This window comes from Orcinus orca, chromosome 7, assembly GCF_937001465.1.
Source record: "Orcinus orca chromosome 7, mOrcOrc1.1, whole genome shotgun sequence".
NCBI classification, from domain to species: Eukaryota; Metazoa; Chordata; class Mammalia; order Artiodactyla; family Delphinidae; genus Orcinus; species Orcinus orca.
Genome location: NC_064565.1, coordinates 48,587,835 through 48,604,308, shown reverse-complemented (window position 1 = coordinate 48,604,308; position 16,474 = coordinate 48,587,835). Strand labels below are relative to the sequence as shown.

Below are 16,474 nucleotides of genomic sequence, written 5' to 3'. Positions count from 1 at the left end.
GTGGCCTCTCCCGCTGCGGAGCACAGGCTCCAGACGCACAGGCTCAGCGGCCATGGCTCATGGGCCCAGCCGCTCCACAGCATGTGGGATCTTCCCGGACCGGGGCACGAACCCGTGTCCCCTGCATCAGCAGGCAGACTCTCAACCACTGCGCCACCAGGGAAGCCCTGGTTGTTTTAATTTTTATAGCATTGAAAGAAACAATGTAGGGTCCATATCAAGTTTAGAATCATAATTTTCAAAAATGAGTCACAATCAAGACATATATACATATTGATTAGTAATTAAGGCATGGCCATATCAATAATAGCAATGCTATTTGGAACAAGAATCAAGTAGAATGTACTAGCTTTTCCTTGTAGTAGTTTTTCCCTTCGAGTTACTAACTTGATATGAGATTGCGTCTTATTTATACATTACAAATGCTTATTCTGTTTATGGCTATATAGTATAAATAGCATGTGCTAGCGTTTAATAGAGTTTATAATTTTCTGATAAATTTGGTATTTGGTATATGGCATGTAGTTTTTTTAAATAAAAGTTTATACATATGAACAAAATAGACTGCATTCTGAATGTGTGCATATCAATATGTCAGCCTTAAAAAGTTATTAAAATGATTAACAATACTAATTACATAAATACTGTACTTTGTTTTTATAGAACTTTCACCCATAATCTTTTTTTTTTCTTTTAAAGATCAGTGGATAAGTCTGTCATAGTGTATGATACTGTAAGTATTTCAAAATCTTGTATGATCTGTATAAATTATGTTTGCTTATTAGGCTACTGAACTTCAAGTTTAGCTAGGCAAGATGAGAAAAATGTACATATTTTTTCCGTTTAGGATGCCCAAGAATATAATATATACATTTTCAGAAATGCTAAAATAGTTATGCAGGTAAGGTATTGCTTCTGGAACAAGCCCTTAAATATTTCAATAATGGTTTTAAGATAGACAGATGTTTAGTCTGATCAAAGAAAATGCAGATTTAAAGAGCATCAATATTAAAAAATCACTTTAAGTCAATTTTTCTTAAACTCTTACACCAGGTTTCCATAACAGCAAAGGAGTGTTTACCCGAGGGTTTTGGGAAGGTATAGCTGAAAGCGGCTCTGTCACTTTATAGAGTCCCACCTGGATTTAGAGACTAGTATAAGAAGAGTAGGTTATAAAGGATTTGGAAAAATAGGGCTTTTTGGTAGATGCATGTGAATAAAGACCAGGTTGCGTAAGTATGAAGAAAAATGAACATTTAATATATAGTGAAAGTATGATTGACGAAAATATTCTCCAAGAGAAATCGGTGTTGAGTGGGACCTTACAGTGGTTGAGCTTAGGTTGTAGCTATGCCAGCAAAGAAATAGAGATGTGAATTATCAAAGTGTAGTGGGTCAAGCAAGGAAGCTAAGCTAGTCCTCCACACAGCAGTTAAAATTATTGAGTTCTGGCAGGAAGTGGGCAAGAGTACTCAAACGAGGTGAAATAGATCCTTAATATTTCTCAGGAAATTTTCACGAGATTTTACATTCACAGAAATAGCTATAATGTTAAATTTTCTCCATAAAATATGTATATGAGTCTTAGTTAAATAGATCTAGTTGTTGGATGGCCCGCTAAGTGTACTCAATATTGAAATGACTAATTTCTACTCACTGGTCTGCAGTGGGTACAGTCAAATGCCATAGCAAAAATACAAATAATTTCATGGTTACTATTAGTAAGTTGAGACAAATCAGCCAGGACTATATTATACTAAAAATTTCAGCAGACAGCAGTGCTGATAATTGAGGAAGAGTGAAATAAGTACTTGATAATGTTATTAGTTATAAATGCTATTCTCTATTCATTGGGTAAAGTTTTGGTTTATATTAGTGACTCATAATATTAGAATACATAGAGTATATAAACCATTCAGGTCAAACAAGTCTTTATCAGTAGCTTTACTCTTGCCTGAGTAAATATAAAGCTGTTTGTGTTGTTTTTCAGAATACTGAGGATATACTTCACACCTTGACTCAGCACACCAGGTCTGAACTTAACCTCACTTTGTATTAATATAATTAAAAAATTGGTCTGAGGATATATAATAGTTGTTTTTATTAACTAGGTATGTCACGACTTGTGCCTTTGCACCCAATATCCTTTTACTTGCTACTGGTTCAATGGACAAAACAGTGAATATCTGGCAGTTTGACCTGGAAACACCTTGCCAAGGTTAGTAAGGATATCATGTGTAACCCAGTTCAGCACCATTCACCATTAAAAGGAGAAATTCAGTAATTTTTTGACAAATTATTCATGTTGCTTTTCTCAATATAAAGCATACATACAAATTTAATATAATTTAAAAATAATTTTAGAGAACCCAGTGTTAAAGTTAACCCAGACATCTACATTAAAACTGTTGGTAAATGCTTTTGGATGCACATTCATGTATATCATACCTCCCATAGTTTTGTAAGCTCTTTATTTATACTCCATACTAATTTTTCAGTTAAATATAGCCTAGAACAAAATAGAAATGATAGTTTTATCTTGTTGCTTTTATTTTTGGTTTTCTCAAGCAACATTGACACCTAATTTAGGAGTTTTATTTTTATCACTGTCAGAATTAACCAATTAGTGGTGCTGATATGCAGATGACAGATCACATATAATACTTCTGCTGATATGAATTTTATATAATAAAGATAAACTTTTTCTGGAGTGTAAAATGTTCCAAAAGAGTAGCATTTAATGTAGCATTAAATAATACTTTATACGTAGTATTATTTGATTTTTTAAAATTTCTTAAAGGATTTTAAAGTAGAAAACACAGACTTAAGAAAATTTCATTTACTTTTTAGTACAAAGTGAGAATGTTTATAAAGGATATACTTTTTCTTGTTTTTTCACTTACTTTTTGTTTGTGGGGTTTTTTTGGTTTGTTTGTTTTTAAGCAAGGATCGCAGAAGATCAACCAAAGCAATTTACTGAAGATTGGTCAGAGGACGATGTCTCAAACTGGCTTTGTGCACAAGATTTAAAAGACCTTGTTGGTATTTTCAAAATGAATAACATTGATGGACGAGAACTGTTGAATCTTACAAAAGAAAGTCTAGCTGATGATTTGAAAATTGGTAAGACCTAGTGAAAGTTAGGCAGTCTTAAAAACAACTTTTAATAATTTACTCTGAGATTGGTTTTAATTGCATTAATGGTTTCCTCTTAATATTCCAGCACAGTAGTAGTTCTGGTATATGTCTGTGTGTAGAAGTATAGTATATTTTTATTAGATTATGGAAAAGAAATGTTACATACTGTTTCTTTAGGTAATTAAAGCTATCATGTAACTGTAATTTTTAAAATGTATATATTTTTTAAATTGTGATATAATTCACCCTTTTATAAGTGTACAGTGCAGTGACTATTCAAGTTGTATAACCATCACCACTATCTGATTCCAGAACATGTTCATCACTTCAGAAAGAAACTCCATTCCCATTAGCAGTCACTCCTATTCCTTGTCTCTCTAGCTCCTGGCAACCACTAATCTATTTTCTGTCTCTAAGGATTTGCCTGTTCTACATTTCATAAAATGTATGGCCTTTTGTGTCTGGCCTCTTTTGCATAGCATGTTCTCAAAGTTCATACATGTTGTAGTATATATTAGTACTTCACTTTTTTATGACTGAATAATATTCCATTGTATGAATTTATCACTTTCTGTTCATCCATTCACTGGTTGATTGGATTTAGATTGTTCCCAGTTTTTAGATTTTATGAAAATTGCTTCTATAAACATTCATATACACATTTCGTGTGGGCATCTGTTTTCAGTTTTCTAGGGCGTTACCAAATCATATTGACAGAACTTGGCCAGGAGAAGATGTCTCCTTTTGTGATTGGGAGTTGGGAATGTGTGTTATTAAACTTAATTGCTCAGGAAGAAAAGACCCTTTACCAGCTTGAGGGCTAGTAGCTCCTCAGTATGGGCAATGAGCAACATTTGGCTATATTTAATATAACTCTGAAAAGGCATCTGGCTCTTAATAAGATGACAAATTAAATAGGCCATCAGCTCCTGTACCCTCTTCCCCACCCCTTCCCCATCCCTGGAAATGCTACATAATTGAAAACTGATGAGTCTAGACACAAATAACCATCAAATATACAAAACAAAACTCTGAAAACTGTCGAGTGGAATTGGTAGATCATATGGTAACTCTGTGCTTGCATTTGAAGAACTGCCAGACTATTTTCCAAAGTAACTGTGCTTTTTTATATTCTCACCAGCAGTGTATGAGGATTCCAATTTCTCTGCATCCTCATCAACAATTGTTTAGTTTTTCAATTATAGCCATCCTAGTGGTTTCTCATTGTGGTTTTGATATGCATTTTCCTGATGACTAGTGATGTTGAACAACTTTCCATATGCTTAGTGGCCATTTGTATATCTTCTTTGGAAAAATGTCTGTTTAGATTCTTCGCCCATTTTAAAAACTGGGTTATTTGTCTTTTTATTGTTGAGTTGTTTATATAAATTTAGATACTAGACCCTTAATCAGATATATGATTTATAAATATTTTCTCCCATTCTGTGGTTTAGCATTACGCTTTCTTGAAAGTGTCCTTTGATGCACAAAAGTTATAAATTTTGGTGAAGTCCAGTTTATCTGGTTTTTTTCTGTCATTGCTTGTGCTGTAGTTGTCGTATCTAAGAAACCCAAACCTAATCCTGAATCTTGAAGATTTACACCTGTGTTTCTTCTATGACTTTTATAGTTCTAGCTCTTACATTTAGGTGTGTGATCAATTTTGACTTAATTTTTGTATATAATGTGAGGTAAGGGTTTAGCTATATTCTTTCAGATGTATATATCCAGTTGTCCCAGCACCATTTGTCGAAAAGACTATTCTTTCCACTTTAAATTATCTTAGCACCCTTGTTAAATATCAGTTGACCATAAATGTGAGGGTTTATTTCTGGACTCTCAATTCTATTTCACTGATCTATTTGTCTGTCCATATGCTAGTGCCACAGTCTTAATTACTATAGCTTTGTAGTAAGTGTTGAAATTGAAAATTGTGTGTCCTCCATCTCTGGATTTTTTTTCTCTCCAGGATTGGTTTTGCTCCTTTGGGTCCCTTGGCATTTCCATAGGAATTTTAGGATCAACTTGTCAAATTCTGCAAAAAAGCCACCTGACTTTGATGGGGATTATACTGGATTTCTACATCAGTTTGGGGATTATTGTCATTTTAACAATATTAATTCTTCTAATCCATAAACACAGGATTTTTTTTTTTTTTTTGGCGGTACGCGGGCCTCTCACTGTTGTGGCCTCTCCCGTTGCGGAGCACAGGCTCCGGACGCACAGGCTCAGCGGCCGTGGCTCACGGGCCCAGCCGCTCCGCGGCATGTGGGATCTTCCCGGACTGGGGCACGAACCCATGTCCCCTGCATCGGCAGGCAGACTCAACCACTGCGCCACCAGGGAAGCCCAGTACAGAATATTTTTATGTTTATTCAGGTCTTCTTAATTTCTTTTTCAACAATGCTTTGTAATTTTCAATGCACAAGTCATTTTTTCTTAAGTGTACAATCCACTGGTTTTTAGTGTACTCACAGAGTTGTACAACCGTCACCACTATCTAATTGCAGAACATTTTTTTTTTTTTTTTTTTGCGGTACGCAGGCCTCTCACTGTTGTGGCCTCTCCCGTTGTGGAGCGCAGGCTCAGCGGCCGTGGCTCATGGGCCTAGCCGCTCCGCGGCATGTGGAATCTTCCCGGACCGGGGCACGAACCCGTGTCCCCTGCATCGGCAGGCGGACTCTCAACCACTGCGCCACTAGGGAAGCCGTAATTGCAGAACATTTTTATCCCCCCAAAAGAATCCCATTCTTTCCTCTTTCTAGCCTCTTGGCAACCACTGATCTATCTTCTGTAGAAATAGGATCTACCTATTTTGGACATTTCTTTTAAGTGGAACCGTACAATATGTGGCCTTTTGTATCTGGCTTTTTTAATTTAACCTTTCAAGGTTCATCCATGTTTTTGTATGTGTAAGTACTTCCTTTTTATGGCTGAAAAATATTCCATTATATGGCTATACCACATTTTGTTTATCCACTCATCAGCTGATGGTCATTTGAGTTGTTTCTACTTTTTGTCTGTTATCAATAATGCTGCTGTGAATATATATGTATGAGTTTTTGTGTGAGTATATTTTCATTTCCCTTGGATATATGATTAAAAGTAGAATAACTCTACATATACCATTTTGAGGAACTGGCAGACTGTTTTCCAAAGCAGCTGTACTATTTTACATTCCCACCAGCAGTGTGTGAGCTTTCCAATTTCTTCACCTCTTTGTCAGCACTGGTTATTACCTATCTTACTGATTATAGCCATTCAATAGGTGTGAAGTGGTAGTTCATTGTGGTTTTTGATTTGCATTTACCTAATGATATGGAGCATATTTTCGAGTGTTTATTGGCTGTTTGTGTATCTTCTTTGGTTAAAATTGGTTTGTCTTTTTATTGTTGAATTTTAAGAGTTGTTTTATGTGTTCTGGTTATTATCAATACATCCTTATCAAAAACAGTTTGGGGCTTCCCTGGTAGTGCAGTGGTTGAGAGTCCGCCTGCCGATGCAGGGGACACGGGTTCATGCCCCGGTCCGGGAAGATCCCACATGCCGCGGAGCGGCTGGGCTCATGAGCCATGGCCGCGGAGCTTGCGTGTCCGGAGCCTGTGCTCCGCAACGGGAGAGGCCACAACAGTGAGAGGCCCGCGTACAGCAAAAAAAAAAAAAAAAAAAAAAAAAACAGTTTGAAGTCTTAGTGTTGTGCTCTAATGAACATAATACTCAGACACTTATCAGTGTGCTCTAGTAAAATCTTAATTAACCAGAAAGCTTAGGAAATAGGATGTCCATAGTGAATTTACTGTTAATGAGGAGTCAAAGAGCAAAAAAAGTGTTTGTTATAGAAAATCATCTAAAGTGTAGTCGTATACTTTCATTACATAGTAAATATAGTATGTGAACCTATTTAAGTGTCTTGGAAGCTTATGGCCTTTTAAGAAGTTAATAGAATGATGATTTTGTGAAAATAATTAGAATCAGATGGTTTTGTACTCAGGCCATACTGTGAAAGCTATTTTTGTATCTCTAGTAACTTATTTCCTTTATAGTTTACTCTTTCTTCCTGAAAGTAGGTAATAGAGCACAGGGTTTTTTTTTGGTTTTGGTTTTGGTTTTTTTTAAAGTTCTGGTGAATTTAGCATGTTCATTAGCTGATTTCTCATTACTCTCTCACAATAAGTTTTAACAATACCTTATCACACAGAAGCACATGACAATATAAAATAATAATTTCAGATTTCAACAAAGGATGTTTCAAAACATAAGAGAGCATAGTAAAAACAATAGGAATAGAATTCTGTCCCAAAAGCCCGATAAATAAAGTATAAGAAATTCTTACAGGATTCAATTAGTGGCCTGAAATAGTTTTTGAAGGTGAGTCTCGGGTTTAGTAGTTATGATCATTTTGACGTTCAGTGAAATAAATTTTGGAACTACCAGGCTCAAGCCAAAATTGAAATATAATTTAAATAAGTCTGCTGTGGTCTAAAAGCTGAATTAGGAAGATCATTATAAACAGAGACAAGAACATTGCATACTCTCTAGTAAGTAAGGAATTTGCTTTGTGTTTGTGCTTAAGATTTGGAAAGTTAGCAAATACAACAAATTAAATACAGAATAAATTAGTAAATTTTTAAATAAATAAATTTTTAAATAATTTTTTTCTACATCATTCTATAGTATCAATATTTTAAAGTTTTTGCACAATTATAAAGGGTCAGCAGGCTAACATTAATCTTCTACAACTGCTACTTTAAGCTACAGTGGATTTCTGTTAGTCTTGAGTTTTAAGAAAAGTAGGCTCTTCCTCAAAACAGTAAATTGGAGTAATAGAGAAGTGAAATTGGGTCTAGAAAAAAATGTGTTAAGAGGCAAACTGATGAGTATGTGATAATGAATTTTACTCTTGTGATGCATAACTATTTTACTTACATTTGCTTTTGTGGTACAGCTGTTAAAATGGTTCCTATGTCAATGTGAATAAATATGAATTTAACATGCATCATATGAAGGAAGTTAATTAATTTTCAGTGAAGTGTATTGGAGTGTTAGGGAACGAAGTAGTATATCTATAACGTTTGACACTTAAAAATTATTTTTAAGGAGTCAAGCAGTCTATCAAATCTTTTTTCAATGAGCCTTTGTAAATATACAATAAAGGAACCTTCTATAGATTTGAGTATCTGTTGGAACCCGGTGTTTTAACCTAGAGTAATAGTCCTTTTCTAGGATAGTGTTAATGAAAACTAAGGGTACAATAGACATACAGTTTTAGGTAGGAAATAACTCCTTATATCTAGTGCTATATTTGCATAAGGAATATCCAGAAAGAGATTACAGGTACAAGAGATCCTTGATATTAAGAGAGGTATGTCTTAAGACATATGTGTATCCATGAATTTGTGAACTCTACGATAGCCTTTAATATTGCAACCAAAAGGCATAAAGTATGAAGATAAAGAGCAAGGAAGTGTCTTTGAGATGTGATCCTAGGCAAGCAGTAAGTCCACTAACTAGCCACGTGATTTTCATCTGCAGTTTGGCTTCAGTTTATATCCAGGACTCAGGAATATTGCAAACTGCTACCTATCTTGGAGTTTGGAATTGCTGTAGACGATATAATGGTAGAACCATGGAATGACAAATGACAAGGAACTATTGTATATTGTGTCAGTCCTTACCCTTATAGTCAACTGATTATCAGTCATAGATTTATCAGTCGTAGATTCTTAATTGGCAATGAGGTTTCTTCAAAGCGTTCCCTCTTCTTTTTGCTCTTGTTTTTCCAAGAAACCATGAAAGCACTTGAGACATTTTTATCATTTTCTGCTTTAAAAATTATAATATCAAATTATTATATCAAATGCTTTTTAAAACTTTATGCACCAGCTGTCTTAACATCTTCAGATTTTGGAAGTTTCATGTTTCAAATTCTAGTAATACTTCCTTATGTAGACTTTCACTTGTTGCCTAACTGCATATACTGTTAAGTAATAAGAACATTTACCATTTTTTTCTTTACACACAATTGAAGTGAAATAGTCCTTTCACATGTATAGGCCTGTGCACTGACCTGCTGTTAGAGTGGGCATAACCCTTCCAGTTCAGCTGCTGCTCTTAAATTGGCCTACCCCACTTTCCTGAGAGTAGGGCATTTCGGGGTCTCCATTCCTCAGGCCTATCAGATGTCCTGTTGCTTCCGCATTGATATCAGTCACAGGTCTTATGGATGTTGGTGGTTTATTCTCTTCCACTTATATAGCGGGATTCATGAGGATACCCTGCTACCTTGTTTTTTGGAAGTGTCGGTGGGATTTGATTTTGCTATCTCGTTGCTCTGTTTTTATGTGGGGATTCAGAGAAGTTTAAAAATTATATTGCTTCTACCACCATCTTCTCTAAATCCTTTAAAAAATCCCTACTGTACCTATAGTTTTGTGTCCCTTTTCTTTCCTAATACAGTTTTATGTCTTGTTTTCTCTTGATCTTTTAAGTCAGAAGTTTGTTAATAAATTTTATTTTTAAAAAATAAAAAGTTTTTAAGTTTTTTTCTCCAAGAAACCAGCTTTTGATTCTGTTGTTCTGTCTCAGGGCATTGCAGAGGTGATTCAGTGACCAGCCCAATGGGCTGTAATTGTTAGTCCAGGCCATAGCGCTCTCTTGTTACCCTGCCTCCAGCTCATGCTGGTGTTGCTGCCTTAGCAATGATATTTACAGGACAAAGTTGGGGAGAGTGAAGGCTACAAGTAGAAAGGTATTTCTTCCATTTGTGTACACAAATCTCTGCTTTAAGCTGTTTCCCATCCCCTACTCTGGAACCTAGTTAGTTCTGTTTCCTTGAGGGTTTTCTGAATTTTGTTTTGTATTTTTGATGGTTATTTGTGTCCACACTCCATCAATTCTCAATTATGTAGCATTTCCAGGGATGGGGAAGAGGGTACAGGAGGTGATAGCCTATTTAATTTGTCATCTTATTAATAGCCAGATGCCTTTTCAGAGTTATAGTAAATATAGCTAAATATTGCCCATTGCCCATACTCAGGGTTTACTAGCCCTCAGCTGGTAAGGGTCTTTTCTTTCTGAGCAATTAAGTTTAATAACACTCACTGCCAAACCCCAATCACAAAAGGAGATGTCTTCTTCTGGCCAAGTTCTGTGGATATGATTTGGTAACTGCTTGCCTGAGGGCATTCTTAAATGACATTAAAATTAGACAAGGGTAACACACAATTTAACCTTATCCAGTACATTTTGAAATAGGGTTTCTGTATTCTTTATTAATAAACATTCTAAATATTGGCACACATGTATATTCGACAGGGTAATATATATATTGTTTTCAGAATATTAAATACCTCTATATCCTTATTACATGTTGTATAATTTTCCCCTTAAATGATATGACTTAATTATTTTAGTAGTTACGTAATTATTAATGTGTCTAATTAGTCCAATTATAAAAGTGTTTATAACATGGTGCTTTTAAAAAATTGTATTAAAAATCCTCAATTTTGTTTCAATGAATTACATAGGAGGTAAGTCATAGGAAAGCAGTAAAGCAGTTCCTAAGATGTAGGCAGCTGCTAGGTTGACTTACCATACTTGCATAGATATGGTCAATGAGTCCAAATAGATTTGAACAGTTTATTACTCATGGCACAGCAGGCAGCATGAGCTTCATACTTAAATTGGTTGCCCTTTCCACCTAGTCTTGTGGGGGCAATTTGTGTTGGTGTCATAGCTGAGGAACCCTGAGTTTATGAAACCCCCCTCCAATCGTATAAAGGGACTGCTAGCAAACTAGTCCAAGAGGAAGACATTATCTTTGTTCTTGTCAGGAAACAAATCTGCCCTCAGACTGGGAGGGAAACACTATCTCTAGCTTCGAAGTAAGTTTGCAGACATCCTTGAAAAGATTGCTAGATAAAAGGTGTCATAAGGTGTGTATAAACACATGGAGAATTACCTTCCAATCGGAAAGAAAGCTGATTTGGCTTTTTATGGGAACTCTGAGGTGTTCTGAAATGTTGTTCTTTTTTCCTACCCACCCTACACCCTCCAAACACCTCCACCTAAAATAGAACTGTCAGCTAGATTATCTAAAAATATAAACAGATAATCACACTAAACTTCCTAAACTTCATTGTATTAATCTTCCCGAAATTAAAAACTAAGATAATTTTAAAAACTTAAGATAAAAGTAATACAAATGAATGAAACATACGTGTAGAGTCTTGGACAAACATATGAACTTTATTTGAGATTGTGTTTCATATGAGAATCAGCAAGTAATATACCCAACTTCATAATGTTTAAAAATAGATGGAATTTTTATATTATCAAATTGAACATCTTTAGAAATGATTTTTAGGAAATTTTTTGTTGTCTAAATAAATTAACCTATAATAATGAGCCTTTTCTGATTTTGTGTGGTATATTAGTATTTGGGCAATCTGAAATCTTGAGGAACTTTGAGAATCAAAAGTTATTTAGAATAAACTTGCTGAGTTATTTTAATCACACAGTATTCTATACTACAAATATTGATTAAAGAATTTATAAAGAAAAGGTTCCATGTGGTAAAACTGGATGTCTGAAGATTTTTGGTTGTAGTAGATGAAATTTCTCTTTGCTGAAGACTTGCATAAAGGTTAGAAGTAATAGTTCTCCAGCCCTAACAGAATAATTTCTTTTCAGAATCTCTAGGGCTGCGTAGTAAAGTTCTGCGGAAAATTGAAGAGCTCAGGACAAAGATGAAAACGCTTTCCTCTGAAATTCCTGATGAATTTATATGTCCAATAACTAGGGAGCTTATGAAAGATCCTGTCATTGCATCAGGTATGTGATGCTATTCTAAGTTTCAGGGCATATTATGTACTAAATAAATAATGTAGACAGTTCACAGAAGTTTGTGTTTAAATGTGAAACTTTTTCAAAATTTATTTCTCATAAGTTCTTTTTTTTTTTCTTTTTAAAAATTCCTTAGATCTGAGGTGAACTACTAAACATTGTATGTTTCTTAATGAATAAAATTGGATGGAGCAGGTTTGGATAAGATTAGAGACAAAAGAAATAATCTTGACAAGCCTTACTTAAACTTGTGAAATATGTATTTAGTTACTAGAATGTATAGTTAAAATACTGTTTTTTAAGATAGACTGTTGAGATCTATTATATTTATTTTGTCTATCATGAATTTAAACAACCTTACAGAAATAAGAATTTAAAGGATATAAAGTTACATCATTTCACATTAATTTCTAATCTTTGTAAATGAACACAGACATACATACTTTACATAGTTGTAATCAGTGAATCCATATCGTGCTTTTTATTTTTAAGACTATTATATACATTTCTGAATATTGGCTTAGTCTACATAATTTTCAGTGTTAATAACTTTATTACACTGGAGCTCTATGCTACAATTTGACTCTTCTACTATTTGGTGTATGTATATGTTTGAAAAGCTTTATATTGTTAATAGCATTGTGCCGATATCTTGGTACTCCTTTCATTGTGTTGTTACCATTACTTAGGGGTATTTTCATGACATGTGTTCCCCAAAGCAGAATTAACTGATCAGAATATATATATATATATATATATATATTTTTTTTTTTTGGCGGTATGCGGGCCTCTCACTGCTGTGGACTCTCCCGTTGTGGAGCACAGGCTCCGGACGCGCAGGCTTAACAGCCATGGCTCAGGCCCAGCCACTCCGCGGCATGTGGGATCTTCCTGGACCGGGGCACGAACCCGTGTCCCCTGCATCGGCAGGCAGACTCTCAACCACTGTGCTACCAGGGAAGCCCCCAGGATATTTTATGAATGTTAAAAAGAAGAGTTTTGATAGTTCTTGTTAGACTTTTATTAGATTGTTTTCTAGGAAAAAATAGTTTAGAATGCTACCAGAAATGTATGTAAGTGTACCTGTTTTTCCAGTTTTGTGATCATTGAATTTTAGAACTCATTTATTTTTGCAAGTTTAACACTTGTTTGAAACTGTATTCCTTTTTTTTAAAATTAATTTTTTTTTTGCTGAATTTACATTTATTTACTCCGATTTTGTTTCTTATGCCAGTAGTGTACTTTTACAGTTAAACTAAATTATTGTTAAACAGTAAGTAAAAATCTTAAAAAAGTCTTTAAGAAAGTGTGCACATATGGGCCCCTTTCTATTTGTTTTTATTTCTCAGAAATCTTTAGACTGCCTCATTTCTGGTCTGGATCAGTTATAGTGAAGGCAAAATTCCACTACAGTGGAGGTGTAGTGGAGTGTAGTCTGAGAGTGAGTTGATGGTTGATGGGGGTGATAATAAACTGGGACTTACGTCCTAAACTTACCCAGCTCATCAGAGAGACAGGTATACCAGATTTGGGGAAATTTGTAATTAGATGCAGGCATTAATTATTTAAATACATCTTTTCTTAATTGTAGTAAAATACACATAAAATTTACTGTCTTAACCATTTTTAAGTGTATTACACTATTGTGTAACCAATCTCCAGAATATTTTCTTCTTGCAAAACTGAAACTATATACCTTCTTGTTTCTATGAATTTGACTATTCTACATATCTCATATAAGTGGAACCATACAGTGTTTGTCTTCTTGTGTCTGGCTTATTTCATTTAGCATAATGTCCTCGAGGTTCATCCACATTGTAGCCTGTGTCAGAATTTCGTTCCTTTTTAAAGCTGAATAACACACCATTGTATGTGTACACATCTTGTTTATCCATTCATCCATCAGTGGATGTTTGGTTTCCTTCCAGCTTTTGGCTATTATGAATAATGCTGCTTTGAACAGGGATATACAAATATCTCTTTGAGTTGCTGCTTTCACTTCCTTTGGGTAAATGCCCAGAAGTCGAATTGCTAGGTTATATGGTAATTCTTTTTTTTTCTTTTTTCTTTATTTTTCACATCTTTATTGGTGTATAAATGCTCCATGGTGTTTGCGTGCCGCACAACAAAGTGAATCAGCTATATGTATATATATATCCCCATATACCCTCCCACTTGAGCCTCCCTCCCACCTTCCCTATCCCATCCCTCTAGGTCGTCACAAAGCACCGAGCTGATCTCCCTGTGCTAAGCAGCAGCTTCCCACTAGCCATCCGCTTTACATTTGGTAGTGTATATATGTCAGTGCTACTCTCACTTCATCCCAGCTTTCCCTTCCCCACCCCGTGCCCTCAAGTCTTCCCTCAAGTCTGTTCTCTACGTCTGCGTCTTTATTCCTGCCCTGCCACTAGGTTCATCAGTACTGCTTTTTTAAATTCCATATATATGCGTTAGCATACGGTATTTGTTTTTCTCTTTCTGACTGTCTTCACTCTGTATGACAGATTCTAGGTCCATCCACCTCACTACAAATAACTCAGTTTTGTTCCTTTTATGGGTGAGTAATATTCCATTGTATATATGTGCCACATCTTCTTTATCCAATCATCTGTTGATGGACATTTAGGTTACTTCCTTGTCCTGGGTATTGTAAATAGTGCTGCAATGAACATTGTGGTACGTGTCTCTTTTTGAATTACGGTTTTCAAGGGTATATCCCCAGTAGTGGGATTGCTGGCTCATACGGTAGTTCTATTTTTAGTTTTTTAAGGAACCTCCATACTGTTCTCCATAGTGGCTGTATCAGTTTACATTCCCACCAACAATGCAGGAGGGTTCCCTTTTCTCCACACCCTCTCCAGCATTTATTGTTTCTAGATTTTTTGATGATGGCCATTCTGACTGGTGTGAGGTGATACCTCGTTGTGGTCTTGATTTGCATTTCTCTAATGATTAGTGATGTTGAGCATCTTTTCATGCATTTGTTGGCCATCTGTATGTCTTCTTTGGAAAAATGTCTATTTAAGTCTTCCGCCCATTTTTGGACTGGGTTGTTTGTTTTTGTGATATTGAGCTGCATGAGCTGCTTGTATATTTTGGAGATTAATCCTTTGTCAGTTGCTTCATTTGCAAATATTTTCTCCTATTCTGAGGGTTCTTTTTGTCTTGTTTATGGTTTCCTTTGCTGTGCAAACGCTTTTAGGTTTCATTAGGTCCCATTTGTTTATTTTTATTTCCCTTTAGGAGATAGGTCAAAAAGGATCTTGCTGGGATTTATGTCAAGAGTGTTCTACCTACGTTTTCTTCTAAGGGTTTTATAGTGTCTGGCCTTACATTTAGGTTTTTAATCCATTTTGAGTTTATTTTTGTGTATGGTGTTAGGGTGTGTTCCAATTTCATTCTTTTACATGTAGCTGTCCATTTTACCCAGCACCACTTATTGAAGAGACTGTCTTTTCTCCATTGTATATCCTTGTCTCCTTTGTCTAAGATAAGGTGACCATATGTGCATGGGTTTATCTCTGGGCTTTCTATCCTATTCCATTGATCTGTATTTCTGCTTTTGTGTCAGTACCATACTGTCTTCATTACTGTAGCTTTGTAGTATAGTCTGAAGTCAGGGAGCCTGATTCCTCCAGCTCCGTTTTTCTTTCTCGAGATTGCTATGGCTATTTGGGTCTTTTATGTTTCCATATAAATTGTAAAATTTCTTGTTCTAGTTCTGTGAAAAATGCCATAGGTAACTTGATAGAGATTGCATTGAACTACCCTGCTTTGGGTAGTATAGTCATTTTCACAATATTGATTCTTCCAATCCAGCAGCATGGTATGTCCCTCCATCTGTTTATGTTATCTTTGATTTCTTTCATCAGTGTTTTATAGTTTTCTGAGTACAGGTCTTTTGTCTCCTTAGGTAGGTTTATTCCTAAGTATTTTATTCTTTTTGTTGTGATGGTAAATGGGAGTGTTTCCTTAATTTCTCTTTCTGATCTTTCGCTGTTAGTGTATAGGAATTCAAGAGATACTGTGCATTATTTTGTATCCTGCAACCTTACCAAATGCATTAGTTCTAGTAGTTTTCTGGTGGCATCTTTCAGATTTTCTTTGTATAGTATCATGTCATTGAAAACAGTGACAGTTTTATTTCTTCTTTTCCAATTCGTATTTCTTTTTCTTTGAATGCTGTGGCTAGGACTTACAATACTGTGTTGAATAATAGTGACGAGAGTGGACCTCCTTGTCTTGTTCCTGATCTTAGAGGAAATGCTTTCAGTTTTTCACCATCGAGAATGATGTGGCTGCTGGTTTGTCATATATGGTCTTTATTATGTTGAGGTAGGTTCCCTTTATGCCCACTTTCTGGAGAGTTTTTATCATAAATGGATGTTGAATTTTTTCAAAAGCTGTTTCTGCATCTATTGAGATGATCGTATGGTTTTTATTCTTTCATTTGTTAATATGGTGTATCACATTGATTGTTTTGCATATATTG

At 35.2% G+C, this 16,474-nt stretch overlaps 1 protein-coding gene and 1 long non-coding RNA gene across 14 annotated transcripts in view; one reads left to right on the top strand and one right to left on the bottom strand.

The window, feature by feature from the left end:
* The window catches only part of LOC125964950 (uncharacterized), a 340,974-nt gene that overhangs the window by 12,134 nt on the left and 312,366 nt on the right, over nt 1–16,474 (bottom strand). The gene's annotated exons all lie outside the window — the stretch shown is intronic.
* WDSUB1 (WD repeat, sterile alpha motif and U-box domain containing 1) overlaps nt 1–16,474 on the top strand; it is a 76,745-nt gene that overhangs the window by 27,639 nt on the left and 32,632 nt on the right. For 11 of the 12 annotated variants that reach the window (XR_004481542.2, XR_004481543.2, XM_004266286.4 and 8 more), the window contains 5 exons: nt 700–733; nt 1,991–2,031; nt 2,112–2,218; nt 2,944–3,123; nt 11,830–11,970. Coding sequence is in view for 10 of the 12 variants with exons in the window: in XM_004266286.4 (XP_004266334.1) it covers nt 700–733; nt 1,991–2,031; nt 2,112–2,218; nt 2,944–3,123; nt 11,830–11,970 (503 nt within the window). In the remaining 2 variants the exon portion in view is untranslated. Of the gene's footprint in view, nt 1–699; nt 734–1,990; nt 2,032–2,111; nt 2,219–2,943; nt 3,124–11,829; nt 11,971–12,118; nt 12,712–16,474 lie in introns of those variants that run through there. The other variant, XM_049712026.1, reaches the window with a different exon arrangement.